At 40.4% G+C, this 14,387-nt stretch overlaps 1 protein-coding gene across 2 annotated transcripts in view; it reads left to right on the top strand.

The window, feature by feature from the left end:
- The window catches only part of MYO5C (myosin VC), a 166,060-nt gene that overhangs the window by 34,679 nt on the left and 116,994 nt on the right, over positions 1 to 14,387 (top strand). For both annotated transcript variants that reach the window (XM_075208009.1, XM_075208007.1), the window contains exons 3-10: positions 1,012 to 1,174; positions 7,837 to 7,981; positions 9,919 to 10,075; positions 11,302 to 11,445; positions 11,564 to 11,645; positions 11,734 to 11,841; positions 12,146 to 12,252; positions 12,936 to 13,201. In XM_075208009.1, the coding sequence (XP_075064110.1) occupies positions 1,012 to 1,174; positions 7,837 to 7,981; positions 9,919 to 10,075; positions 11,302 to 11,445; positions 11,564 to 11,645; positions 11,734 to 11,841; positions 12,146 to 12,252; positions 12,936 to 13,201 (1,172 nt within the window). The remainder of the gene's footprint in view (positions 1 to 1,011; positions 1,175 to 7,836; positions 7,982 to 9,918; positions 10,076 to 11,301; positions 11,446 to 11,563; positions 11,646 to 11,733; positions 11,842 to 12,145; positions 12,253 to 12,935; positions 13,202 to 14,387) is intronic.

Genomic DNA, 14,387 nt, shown 5'->3' with positions numbered 1-14,387 from the left:
GTTTATTATTCTGCATATAAGAAAAAAAACGGCTGTTTTTTTCATGTAGGACGCAAATACTTGATAGCTTTATTTTTACACTGCCATTTTAAAAGTTGTTCTAAGATATGCCCCACCTCAACTATAAATCTGTCCTCACATTTTAAATTTACATTCTCCTCCAATGCAACATGGTTTTGCCAAGATGCAAAGTTACTCCTTTTTTTTTGCTTTACATTCCTTAATGAATTAGGGCCAATAAGTCTCACCCCTGTTCGGGTTGGGTACTAAATCACGGTATTTAACACACCGACACTACTTACCCCAACCTAGTTTTTACGAAATTGGGATCCGCGACATGTTGATCTTCACTATGCTTTTTACTAATCCTTGTACATTCTCTAGCCGGCTCATAGTTACAGTGTCCCCTTAAGACCAGCGGTAATAGTGTCGCGTTCACAAGTGACATAATTGTGTGTGGCGGGCTGTGAATCTTTAGAAATTCTTATAAGTCAGCTTTTTTAACAGTCGGGAAGATCAACATGTCGCGGATCCCACTTTCGTAATAACTAGGTTGGGGTAAGTAGTGTTGGTGTGTGGAATGTTGGTAAAATGACTACCACCGCCCTGTACCAAGGAAACCATGTCCACTATTCACTCAGACACACCCTATTTTTCCCATGAGACTTCTATTAGTCCAATTGACAAATAACTGAATCTGGTGCAGAGGTCCAATCATTTTGTGTTAAATTTTCATTAATTAACATGAGCATTAAATGCTTGTTTCTTTGATGGAGATTACTAAACAATGGTGTATTGATTATTGTTATTGCTAGTGGGGTAATCAAAATATTTATTAACTGCTTGTGAATTTGTAAGTAACACAGCTTTTGTAATCTAAACATGTTCAGTGATATCCTGATAAAATATTCTCTAAGTAACTACTTACATTTTAATTGTTTCCTCTTATTCATTTGAAAGCATAGTAATCTCAGTGAAAGTAAATATAATGTATCATTGTTATCATTATAGGACTTGAAATATATTATTGAGAAGGGTCTGCCACCCCTTAGAAATCCAGACATTCTTGTAGGAGAAAATGACCTCACTGCTCTAAGTTATTTGCATGAACCAGCTGTTCTACACAACCTGAAAGTGCGATTCGTGGAATCCAAACTTATCTACACCTACAGTGGTAAGTAAACATTATGTCACAGCTGCTTTGTTAATGTTTCATAGGATTGAAGCAATGAAACAGTTTTCCTAAGAATAAAAATATGTAATTTAGTAGCTTCTATTAACACTTAACTCCAAAATGCTAATTGTCAGGATAAGAGCATAAATCTGATATGATGAAATAGAATATTGGATGTCTTGCATTGATACATAAATTAACCTGATTTTCAACTCAGGACACCAGCTTAAGATATGCAGATCAGACATCCATTGTTTTTTTATCATATTTTCCACTAGCTAATTGACTTCCTTTCAATAGATATTGTAAACACAAGCTAACCACTCGGTGTTAATTCGAGAACCATATGCCTAGGTGAGAATCTTGGAGAGTCCTGTAAAACCTGTAGGCTCTTTATGTAGGTATATAGAAATATTAACTTGAAAGGAAATGCCTTCATAGTTCATATTTTGGAGAATCTGGGTGTCACTACATACTGAGGAGCAGAAATCACACCAGGGTTGTGAATGACAGGTACCGGGAACAGCTAAAATCACATGATAAAATTGGATCGATGTAACACTCTACAGAAAAAATAGATCACATAGTAGAATTGGTTAGTAAATCAGGCAACATGCAAATGGTGATTTAAAAAGTGTCACAGGCCACAACCCCCCAAACTGTCAGCTTCTTGGGGATCAATCTAATTGTAGAACTGTCCATCTTTTCTTCTTGCACCAGGCATACGGATTATTATATGTTTGTGATGCTCTGTACTTTCATCCCATTTGTTTTTATAACTGTTTGCAATTTTCTTACTTGTATGTCAAATCTTTATCTGTTTTTTTATTATATGTAAGCATTGTACTTTTTGTATATTAAATCTAAAATTTAATAGTTCTGTCCTTATTGCTCTAAACAAATTAATTGCCTGTTCAGAAGAGACAGATTGCTTGGCTAGATTAACTTTTTAGAAACCAGTGTGCGAAGGGTTATCTATTTAGCTACCAGGGCTCAGAGTGTGCACAAATGGGTGATTAAGTCATAGGTTTGCTACGGGCCTTATATGTAGCTGGTGGCAGTTGCTGAGAGGTGTGAAGCATGCATCTGTGTTGGGAAAAGGGACCAGCGAAATCTTTAACCTTAGAGAGAGGTGAGTGTGAGATTTGTGTTGGAATCCTGTGTGTTCCCAGTAAGCTTCCAAGTCACAAGTGCGCAGAGGGCGGTTTGTGACAGATAAAGGGGTTCAGGAGCGGTTTCCTGACAAAATAGAGGTCATATATTGTATAACTGTTGGAATATATGATAAGATATCTAATCAGGGAGTAGATAGAGGGGCTTATCCCTGACACTAATGATTAATTGTGGGGATCTTGGTGTGTAAGGCACTTTTGCCTCATGGGTGGTTTTACATCTGTCCCTGCAGGGGCAAACGCAGGATTTGAGGAGGGGGGTTTTCACGGCACACCACCAGTGGGCGTGACCAGCATGCATGGGGGCGTGGTTATAATTTTAGACAGTGCTAGGTAGCTCTCCAACTCTTCCAATCCCCCTTTAAATACACGAGCAATGCTGCATGCACTACTGTTTGGTGCATGCAGCTCCCCCTACATGAGCAGAGCAGTGTAAAGTAGGACATTCCTCCCAACTGTCCCTGTAGTTGGGACAAAGTCCTGACTGAGTGGGTCAGTCCCCAAACTCAGGACTGCCCCACCAAAATCAGGACAATTGGCAGACTGTCCTGCTCTCTCCTACCTGTTCTTCCTGCTTTCAATACTTGTTGCTGCTGCTTGTGTCCTAAGCTCAGTTGTGCTTGTCTGAATCCTGGAATGTTGGGTCCCTATTTGGAAATAGAATAGGTACATGAGATATAGAAATACCAGCAATGAGTGAACACAGTAGGCCTCCCTGCCTCTATGCAGTCCGACATTAAATCAAAACAACTCATGTTTTATTATTAGTGTCCCTTTCTTGTAACCAGCCAGAGTGTAAAATAATTTTATTCACCTTTAATTAAAAGACCTATTTCCCCCAAACAACCCCAACATTAATTGTAATCACATTTATTAAATAAACCTATTTACTACCATACATTAAATAACTTGCATTCACTTTTAAGAAATAGCAATCCTTTTTCCAAAACTCTGCCACACATTTAATTAATAGCACCCAAACCACTCCAACATTAAATGAATCATCCCACCCTACATTAATAAGTCTGCACCAACCCCACTTTTAAATTAAACTGCCCACCATTACCGCACAAGCAAAATAACACCCATTAATTAGACACCACCTACCTCACACATTACATTGCCACAAGCCCCCTGTGCCACCACACACACTACATCACCACAAGCCCTGTGCCATCACACACACACTACATTGCCACAAGCCCCGTGCCATCACACACACACTTCATTGCCACAAGCCCCGTGCCATCACACACACACTACATTGCCACAAGCCCCGTGCCATCACACACACACTACATTGCCACAAGCCCCGTGCCATCACACACACACACACACACTACATTTCCACAAGTCCCTTGTGCCATCACACACACAATACATTGCCACAAGCCCCTTGTGCCATCACACACACACTACATTGCCACAAGCCCCCTGTACCATCACACACACAGTACATTGCCACAAGCCCCGTACCATCACACACACACACTACATTGCCACAAGCCCCCTGTGCCATCACACACACACTACATTGCCACAAGCCCCCATGTCAACACACACACCTCTCACTTACCTTTAACCACTCTTCTTCTGCATCTCTCCTCACTGCTCAGACAGGAAGTGAAGTGCTTTTTAATATCTTTATTGGAGACATGGCAAATGATATTGAAGGGAAAGTATGCCTTTATGCAGATGCCAATAAAGATATGCAACAGGGTAGACACACCAGGAGGGGAAAAACATATGATTGATGATCTAGGTAGACTAGAGGAATGGTCAAGAGAGTGTCAACTACAGTTTTATGCCCAAAAAATGCAAAATCATGCACTTGGGTCTCAAAAACCCAAAGGCTAAATATAGTATTAATGGCACTATAATGGAAACTACTGAGGAGGAAAACTTGCCCGGAGAGACTAAAAGAACTTAATACGTATAGTTTGGAGCAGTGAAGGGAAAGGGGGGACATGATAGAAACTTTCGAATATATCAAGGGTTTGAACAAGGTACAGGAGGGAAACATTCTTCAAAGGAAGAGAAGTACCAGAACATGGGGACATGCACTGAAACTGGAGGGAAGTAGGTTCAGAGGAAATATGAGGAAAAACTACTTCACAGAAAGGGTAGTGAATAAGTGGAATAGCCTCCCATCAGATGTGGTAGAGGCTAATACAGTAGAGCAATTTAAACATGCTTGGGATAGACATAAGAATATCCTTATAAAGAATAAGAAATCAAATAAGGTTTAAGGTTACCATAGGTTAATAAAACAATGGGCAGACTAGATGGGCCAAGCGGTTCTTATCTGCTGTCAAATTCTATGTTTCTATGTGTTCAGGCCTCATTAGATGTTTGGAACAAATACAGTCAGTACTGACACTAGTTTCCTAAATAGTGATATTTTGATAACTATTTTTAAGCCCGAGCTGTGTTCTGGTGAATACAATGCAATGCACCTTACAGGATACATGGGTGGATAGAGCAAGCCCTGAATTTTAAATTAAGGGCGAGTTCATTTTTATGTACTACATATTAGTCTGGTGTCGAAGGTGAAGGGGTCTGAACCCTTAATCTGGCCCTGATAGGCAGTAAGGTGGGTTGCCTGATTTGCCTGGGAGACACCAACGTAAACAAATTGTCCTGCACCTGTCTAAGTTATTTCTTTTAGTGAGCACTTGTCGAGCGGTGTCTGGAAATAGTAGGGACTCTGTATGCAGACAGTCAGACCAAATTGATGTAATGGTACAGGCAACTGCCCTGAGTGACTATGATACCTAGGATGTCACATAAATGTGCTAGAAGCCTTATTAGTTATGTGATCCGAGTCCTCACAATAATCACTTTGATACTCCACCTTGATAAGTCATAAACTGTGTATAATAGGTTACGTGTGATTTGTGTAACTTAGTGATGAAATTATAATCAGTTCAGCTCCAAGTTATATGTTTTGATTTTCTTGTAAGATTAGAAAACGGCACAATACCCTCTCTTGTTCTTGATATCAGTTCTTATTCTGTATATATAGATACTTTCACAGTAACAATTCTCTTTCTCTCTATGCTGGTTCTTTTCCTCCATATGTATTCACATTGTAATTGTACGGACCAAATACACTTCTAGCTACATTTTTTAGTGTATGTTTTGTACGACATTCACAGTAAAATCTGTGTGCATTGAAATTTGGGTTACCAACCCTTCACAATTTTATACCAAATATAACTTCTTAACTTATTCAGTGTACATGTTGAAATTAGGAGCATCTAACGGTACTGAGAAATTGGAAATAAGTACCAAATTGTCCTATTAGCATAATCCCTTTTTTATATAGCGCTCCCAATTCTGCAGCGCTGTACAGAGAATATTTGTCACTCATATCAGTCTCTGCCTCACTGGATCTTACAGTCTAAATTCCCTAACACACACACACGTGTTAATTTTGTGAGCAGCCAATTATCTTACCAGTATGTTTGGAGTGTGGGAGGAAACCAGAGCACCCGGAGGAAACCCACACAAACACGGGGAAATAATTATTTTATTTTTGCTTCAACACACTCAGCAAGTCCTAATGTGGACGGAGCTAGTAAGGTCTCAGCAAGTGCCAAAAATGTGTAGGTCTGAATAGCTGCATTTGTGTATGCACACTTTCTGAGCATGCGCAGTGCAAAAATACACTAAGGTAAGCAAACAGGCATACGTCTCACTCTGAATCAGGCCCTTTATTCCTTTGTTTTTACTGACAAGGAAAAAATTTTTCATTTTTATTTACTGATTATCAATATGTGTTCCAATGATAAGTGGTAGGGTTTCAAATATACATAAATGTGCCTCCATATCCTGCTGTCTGCGGCAGCTGCCTCTACTTGCTTTATCTCACAACCTAGGATTTGACGTTGGTGTTTGCGTGCATCACCTGTTGGACAAAAAATAAAAGAAGTTTAAAAAAAAATAACTAGGTGCCAGTGGAGACCTGCCCCCTCCAGGCCCCGGTAATCTGTACCTATCCCCCCCCCACACCCCCTTCTCGGGCACCTCTGTCTATAGTATGACTGACTCAGTATTTTTCACTGTTAACTCGTTACATTTTTCAAGGTGGCATGGCTATTAATATATGTGTATTTTTATACTTTTTAGTGGAAAACTAGATAGTGGACTGATGACAGAAGAATCATTTGTGCTCAGGTTTCTCTCATTATCCTATATTTGCTGTATGCTAAAGTCATTGTCTAGGGCTAACTGTTGGACTCTTCTTTGGGTTTGCAGGACTTAAGGGACAAATATTGTTTTGTACATTTGCTCAATGTGATGTTTATTATTATTGTTATTATTATCAATATTATTAATACATAATTAGATGCAACAAACGCACATGTGTTCATTTTCTTCATTTAAACAAAGCACATATATTTCAGCTATGGTTAAAAAAACCTGCACTAAAGGATTCTTCTGTGCACACATCCTCTTATTAATTAGAGCGGCGGTTCCCAAACTGTGCGCCGCGGCTCCAAGGGGTGCCGCGGCGCTGTCACTGGGGTGCCGCGGCGCTGTCACTGGGGTGCCGCGGGCCAAGCATTGAAAAAAAGAAAGAACACAGAAACTTACTAATCCGCCGGGCGCCGGGACCCAGCAGCCTCCTCTCTCCCGCAGCAGCTGTCACTGACTATCGACGGGAGAGAGGAGGCTGCTGAGTCCCGGCGCCCGGCGGATTGGTAAGTTTCTGTATTTTTTTTTTTCTATGGCTGGCGCGCGGCAGAGGAGTGAGAAGGAGTGTGACAGCGGGGCACAATGGGGCAGAGGAGTGTAACAGGGGCAGAGGAGGGTGACAGCGGGGCACAACGGGGCAGAGGAGTGTAACAGGGGCAGAGGAGGGTGACAGCGGGGCACAACGGGGCAGAGGAGTGTAACAGGGGCAGAGGAGGGTGACAGCGGGGCACAACGGGGCAGAGGAGTGAAACAGGGGCAGAGGAGGGTGACAGCGGGGCAGAGGAGGGGGACAGCGCGTGAGGGCAGAGGAGGGGGGACATCGTGAGAGAGGGCAGAGGAGGGGGGGCATCGTGAGAGAAGGCAGAGGAGGGGGACAGCGTGACAGAGGGCAGAGGGGGCAGTGTGAGAGAGGGCAGTGTGTCTGGATGCAGAGTGGGCAGTGTGTCTGGATGCAGAGGTGGCAGTGTGTCTGGATGCAGAGGGGACAGAGTGCCTGAGGGCATAGTGTCTGGATGCAGAGGGGGCATTTTTGCATATAACTAAATAAGTATTTCTGTCCTGACCTAAATACTTATTACAATTTTTTGACCCAACTACTTCTAAAACAGGACTGCTCAATAATTATTTTGGAGGGGTGCCTTGAAAAAATTTGGAGACTCTAAGGGTGCAGCGAACTGCAAAAGTTTGGGAACCACTGAATTAGAGGGTATATTGCTTCCTATTAATGTGTTTTAAGTTGACTGCAACTACTGAAGATACATATCCACCTAGAATTCTTTCTCCCTCCAGGAATTATTCTGGTTGCAATCAATCCGTATAAGGAGCTGCCGATATATGGAGATGCAATTATCCATGCATACAGCGGCCAAAATATGGGAGACATGGATCCACACATATTTGCTGTTGCAGAAGAGGCATACAAACAAATGGCCAGGTACCATCGATGGGTCTGGGTGGGATCTGGGTTGGTTCTTTTCAATACAGTCTGTGTTCCGTTCATACCTGTTAAAATTATAGTCTGACTTCTCCATTAATAGGTTTCTTTAAGATGCTTGTGAATGAAGTGTTGGAAATGTCACCCACCCACTGTGGAGGCAGCCTTTCTGTGGGATTAGCCATTCTTTATCAGACTGGAACTTCATTAGGAGGTTAGGAAATCATTAGGAATTACTGGCTGCAGCACAGACTTCCTGAAAATGCCTAATGAATTGATAGACTGCATTCTTGCGAGTGTTAGGTAGGCCCACAAAATAGATCCACTGTGTGTGTATGTGCACTTTAAGGGGCCTATTACTCAAAGGGAGACAAGTTCCAAATCTGGTGAAAACTGGTGACGTTTTCCCATGCAACCTTGTGTTGTTAAATTGGGTGATAGAAGATATTCTATTGCTACGATAAGCAGTGATAGAAAATCTTCCATATTGCTGAATATTGGTATATAAACTCCTAAATTTTATCTTGGGCTGCCAGCACCAGCTTTCTGCAAGTAATAGTAAGACTGTATCACACTGGAATTTTGGAACACATAAGGTCTCATTTAGAGTTGGTGTTGTTTTGTGCCCCTAATGTACATATAAATACTTTGTTATCAAAAATGTTTACTTAGATATGTATGAAAATTGTATGTATCTCATAACATATCCCTTTCAAATCACAGAATTATTTCTGTGTCAGGCATAGAAATGTGTATACTTACACCCCACAATAGCGTAGAGATGTGGCTTGACAAGCAAGGTCAGTAGTAAATGTAAAAGTTGCTTTACCCTGTTTTAAAAACAATATAATGTAATGAAGTGTCATGTCCACAACAGAATGTAGTGTCATGACAGTGCTATTAATAAATGAGAAAATCACATATTCCACATAAAATGCAATGAAATACAAAGACCCCTACATCCGTTGTTTACTGCTTTATAAATCCATTGGAAATCTTTCCTGCAATAGTCCAAATGGGAATGACAAGTAAGTAATCCAATAGACAACTGCGACTTAATATAATATAAGAGCAACACGAATGAATATAGCGCTGTCATCTGGAGGGGTCAGTCTTTACATCAGATGCCCGCAAAAGATATGTCTCCTAAGAAGTGTATCTGGGGACGCATCCAAGTCTCATTAGGCATCACACCCTTACTGTACTCAGCCTATGCTTGTCTGCCCCTCTTCCTCTTCTCCGCAGGTCAGAGATACAGATGCATTTTATCAGTACTGAAATGCCTATAATTATATCCAGTGATCTAAATGGGGTGTGTATACGGTGGTATGCCATACCGCAGGTTTCCTGCTCTCTTCATTGTAATACTATGAAATTCCATTCAGTTACATGCCCATTACATTTTCCATACCATCACTAGTGAATTTCCACTTCTACTACTATTTACACCACAAAACTTGCATCCAGCTCTAAATGAGGACCAGCTTTGTGCTGCAATATATGTGACGCTCCCAAACTAGTACTTAGGCTTCTCTCTCGTATCTCGGTACACTTCAGTTCAGACATGCTGAATGCAGGGTTACTGTCTTCCTACTCAGATGACATTCAGAGAATAAAGCAGTAGCACTTACCATAATGTTTGTCTTATAGGGATCTGTTATACATAGTCAGTGAGAATATCTGTTCATCTAATAATTAATTGTGTATGAGTGCATTCTCCATCAAATGGCAATACAGAGTAGAAAATGCAGCAGCTATGTTTTCTGCTAGCAGACAATATAGATCTGACCGATGTAAAACATTCTTCTTATTTCTGCTTAGAATTAGGTTCCCATTTAGAAGAGGCTGAAATAAGCACCTTTCAGCAGTCTCAGCATCTGTAGGAGACGTCTCATTGTATAGATTTCTTGTTTTTAATGGATTTCCTCCAACAACAGGAACAATAAGAATCAGTCCATCATTGTGAGTGGAGAGTCTGGAGCCGGGAAGACAGTGTCTGCAAGATATGCCATGCGTTACTTTGCCACAGTCAGTAAATCAAGCAGCAAGGCCAATGTGGAGGATAGAGTGCTGGCGTCCAATCCCATAACCGAGGTAAGTAATAGTGATCAGGCAGACAGGACAGAGAGCAATTCATTGCAGAGCAAAATGCTTCTTTACCCTTTTATATACCGTATTTTCCACGTCTTTAGTTTTTTACTGGTCATACTGTTTAGTCTTTAGTATTTTAGTTACTCCAAATAGTACTAATTTATTTATTTTTATATTGGTAAATTGTTTTTGTCTGGGATGCACAACTGACTGCTGTTGAACTACATACCCCATCACTCCAGGTCATCTGCTGGTCCACTAAAGTATAGCATTAGACCCGAAGCCACCAGCTCTGAGCTAGTGCTAAATTCAAGTATTTGTGTGAAGAGTAATCTTGCTCCACAAAAGATCTTGTTTCTGCACTGTTCTGCTCTGCTCTGCCTGCTGTGTACTTCATCATTATCATCATCATTTATATAGCGCCACTAATTCTGCAGCGCTGTACAGAGAACTCATTCACATCAGTCCCTGCCGCATTGGAGCTTACAGTCTAAATTCCCTAATATAGACAGATACTCACACACAGACACAGACAGACAGACAGCGAGGGAGGGAGGAAGACAGAGAGGGCGAAACTAGGGTCAATTTTGAAAGCAGCCAATTAACCTACCAGTATGTTTTTGGAGTATGGGAGGAAACCGGAGCACCCAGAGGAAACCCATGCAAACACAGGGAGAACGTACAAACTCCACACAAATAAGGCCATGGTACGTAATCGCACTCATGACCCCAGTGCTGTGAGGCAGAAGTGCTAACCACTAGGCCACTGTGCTGCCTATTGAATGCCGTCACTCTGCGCAACTCCTCCTCTAGGCCTGTGCAAACTTCTGCACCGCTACAAATACTGCCATCTTGTTTCATAGACCCATGTATCTTGGCAAAGGTCTAGCTGCTCTTTAAAAAAATGAAAGGGTACATGGGGCCGAAGCTGGTTTTGCATCGCAGAGCAGATGTTTTTCAATTCGCAAATGACCTCCACTCTTACCCATCAAGATGCGGTTGCTGAACTGTGTCAACAACTGGCTTAGGATCATGGAACATGTAGTTCAGCGTTACCTAGAGTACGCACATTTCCCATTCCTGACTGATGCTGAGTGTTTTCAGCAATTACAGATAATTACAATAAGTTTCATATATAATACCTGTAAACTTTTTATTACTTTTAATTATGCCATTAATTCAGCGTCTCTAACTAACATCACATTGCTCCGTTTTTGTGTCTTTCATAGGCCATTGGCAATGCAAAAACCACTAGAAATGATAACAGCAGTCGATTTGGAAAATACACAGAAATTAGCTTTGATAGGCGATATCAAATAATTGGTGCAAACCTGAGGACTTACCTTCTTGAGAAATCCCGAGTTGTATTTCAGGTGAGTAGAACAGATCCATTTAAATATTAAAATAAATGTTTGTACTTCAAATCCTTCCCTTAGTATTTCTGCTACAGTTGTAATGTTTAGAGACTGCGGTTTTCCTTTTTTGTTGCAGTCAGACAACGAGAGAAATTATCACGTATTTTACCAGCTTTGTGCATCTGCTTCCCAGCCGGAATTCAAGCACCTTCACCTAAGTATGCCCAACAGGGGGAGATTGTCTTCATTTACCATAAATAGTATTCAGTGGTGGTTCATTTTTTTATCTTTGTTTTCTTTTTGTAGTGAGTGCAGAAAACTTTAACTACACAAGTATGGGTGGCTGCACAGTTATTGAAGGAGTTGATGACAGAAATGATATGATAGACACCCAAAAAACTTTTAGTTTACTTGGTAAGTACATAAAAATAATGTTGTATGCACAGACTAGTGGTGTGTTCCTTTTATGAAAACAAAGTCAAACATTTTTTCCTGAACAACTGGTTCTTTACTATTATTGTGTAAAGTGCCTAATTAATCTTCTTTTTTTCTTGTTTACACACTGTTGCTTGTTTTCTTGCTTGGCGACTTGTAGACTGTCCAGTTATCTCATTGATTTATGTGGAAAGAAGCTCTCAATAAACTGAACATATATGTCGTCTTATATCAGATTAACATGGATTTCCTTTTTTCTTGTGGCAATTGGCACAATGTTTAGGTCTCAATGTTGACTTTCAGATGGATGTATTCAAGGTTCTGGCAGCTACCTTGCATTTGGGAAATGTACAGATCAAGCGTGTTAGCGACGACAGGTCTTCCGTTAATGTAAGTATCAGCAAGCTAGCTAAACAAATAATTGCTAAGAGAACCACTACACTTAATATGTGCGTAAATGAAGGGGTAACAGCATTGATTAGTTATTTCAGTTGTCGTTTCAGGAGCTGTTTACAGGTAAAGGAAAGTTGTACTTTGTTGTGGAAGCAGGGAGTCTTTTGCAGTCTCAAATGTCTGATAACATATGTCTGTAGGATACATTTTGCTTAATATTAAGAATGCATATAATGTCATACAAAACATACCCGTGTCTGTTTAGTAATAGTGTTTAAAGAGCCATGCAAAAAATCATGTTTTAGCTTTTAGCAGTTTAATGGAACATTTTCTGTGTGCACCATTGTTGTAAATAAACCACATTGTGTTGTGTCAGGGTTTTATATATTGATAGGTGTATTTGGGAATGTTAGAAGATGAATTCTCATGTTGAATTAATCATGTTTAGATTTTGTTGGCTATTTCCTGGTTTCATGATACAAACACCAGATTAGTTGCTATGGGGGTTCTACTCAGGGACTGGCTGGGCATGAGGGCCTCTGCACCCCAGGCCGGTCCCATAGTGGGCTACCTTAATGTGTGACAGAGATGTTAATAAGCTGTAACTCAGCGTGCGCACCACATGTTGTTAGTTTTATTTATGTCATTGCAGAATAAATACTGTACATTTGCCTTTCTAGAGAAATGACAAGCACCTGCAGATATTCTGTGAGCTCCTGAACCTTGCCACCGACAAGGTGGCATTGTGGCTGTGCAATAGGAAGATTGTTACCACATCAGATACTGTTGTCAAGCCCATGACAAAACTTCAAGCTGATAATGGACGGGATGCTCTGGCTAAAAAGATCTACTCCCATCTCTTTGACTATGTGATTGAAAAAATAAATAAAGCGTTGCAGTTCCAAGGGAAACAGCACACCTTCATCGGGGTACTTGATATTTACGGGTAAGTGGACTTTCTTAGTTTAGAAATATGCGCTTTGTGATTTACACACCATCATTGCTCTTGTTGTGTTTCCAAATAAGTCCAGTTTCTACCTGTATGCGTGGGATACAAATATCACCACCACTCCCCTTCTCATCTATAGTAGATATAGAAGTAGTAGAAGCAGTCATGGCTGCTTGCGATGTGTAAATTCACTGTCTTCCAAGGTTCTTATTCAAAGATTGAGCATAAAAACAGACAATATTTCCACATTTCATTTTCACAGCACAAATAAATGTAAAAAAACCTTTAGGTCATTGTCCCTTTAATTCTAAAATGAAATGGGGGCTTATCCCAACAACTAGGAACTGCAGTATAGCCTTACCTTATGTGTCCTGTAGAGAGGCCACAGGAAAATAAGTGTTTATGTACTACACAAACTTGTGTGAGAATAAGAAATATATATTATATACAAAGTATCTTTTTGAACAGATTCCTGAAATGCAAGAATCCGTTTAGTGTGTGTGTATGTGTGTGTGTGTGTATATATATATATATATATATATATTATATATACACACACACACACTATATTGACAAAAGTATCCAACAGGGACTGTATTGACCTTGCATTCAGGGCCATCTTTTCCATTGGGCACGATGGGCAGGTGCCCGGGGGCCCCATATGCAGGGCTCTTAATTAGAATAAATAATCCTGCAAAAGAAAAAACCTGCAAAAAAAAAACTTCAAGGGTCACTGAGCAAGTACATCTATCTATCTCTATCTCTATATATCTATATCTGTATCTCTATACATCTATATCTATATATATATATATATATATATATATATATATATATATATCTATATATGTAGGGGCCCCAGTGCACTGCTTTGCCCGGGGGCCCATAATGTTGTTAAGATGGCCCTGCTTGCATTCAAATACATATACTTTAATATGGAGCTAGTCCCCTTTTGCAGCGATAACAGCTTCCACTCTTCTTGGAAGGTTTTCCACAAGATGTTTGAGTATTTCTGTGGGGATTTGTGCCCATTCATATCGTAAAGCATTTATGAGGTCAGGCACTGATGATGGACGAGAAGTTCTGGCTCGCAATTTCCATTCCAGTTCATCCAAAAGGTGTTCGATGGGGTTGAGATCAGGACTCTGTGCAGACCAGTCAAGTTCTTCCACACCGAACTCAT

The sequence above is a fragment of the Mixophyes fleayi genome, chromosome 4 (assembly GCF_038048845.1).
Source record: "Mixophyes fleayi isolate aMixFle1 chromosome 4, aMixFle1.hap1, whole genome shotgun sequence".
Lineage (NCBI taxonomy): Eukaryota > Metazoa > Chordata > Amphibia > Anura > Limnodynastidae > Mixophyes > Mixophyes fleayi.
This window is presented reverse-complemented; position numbering and strand designations above follow the sequence as displayed.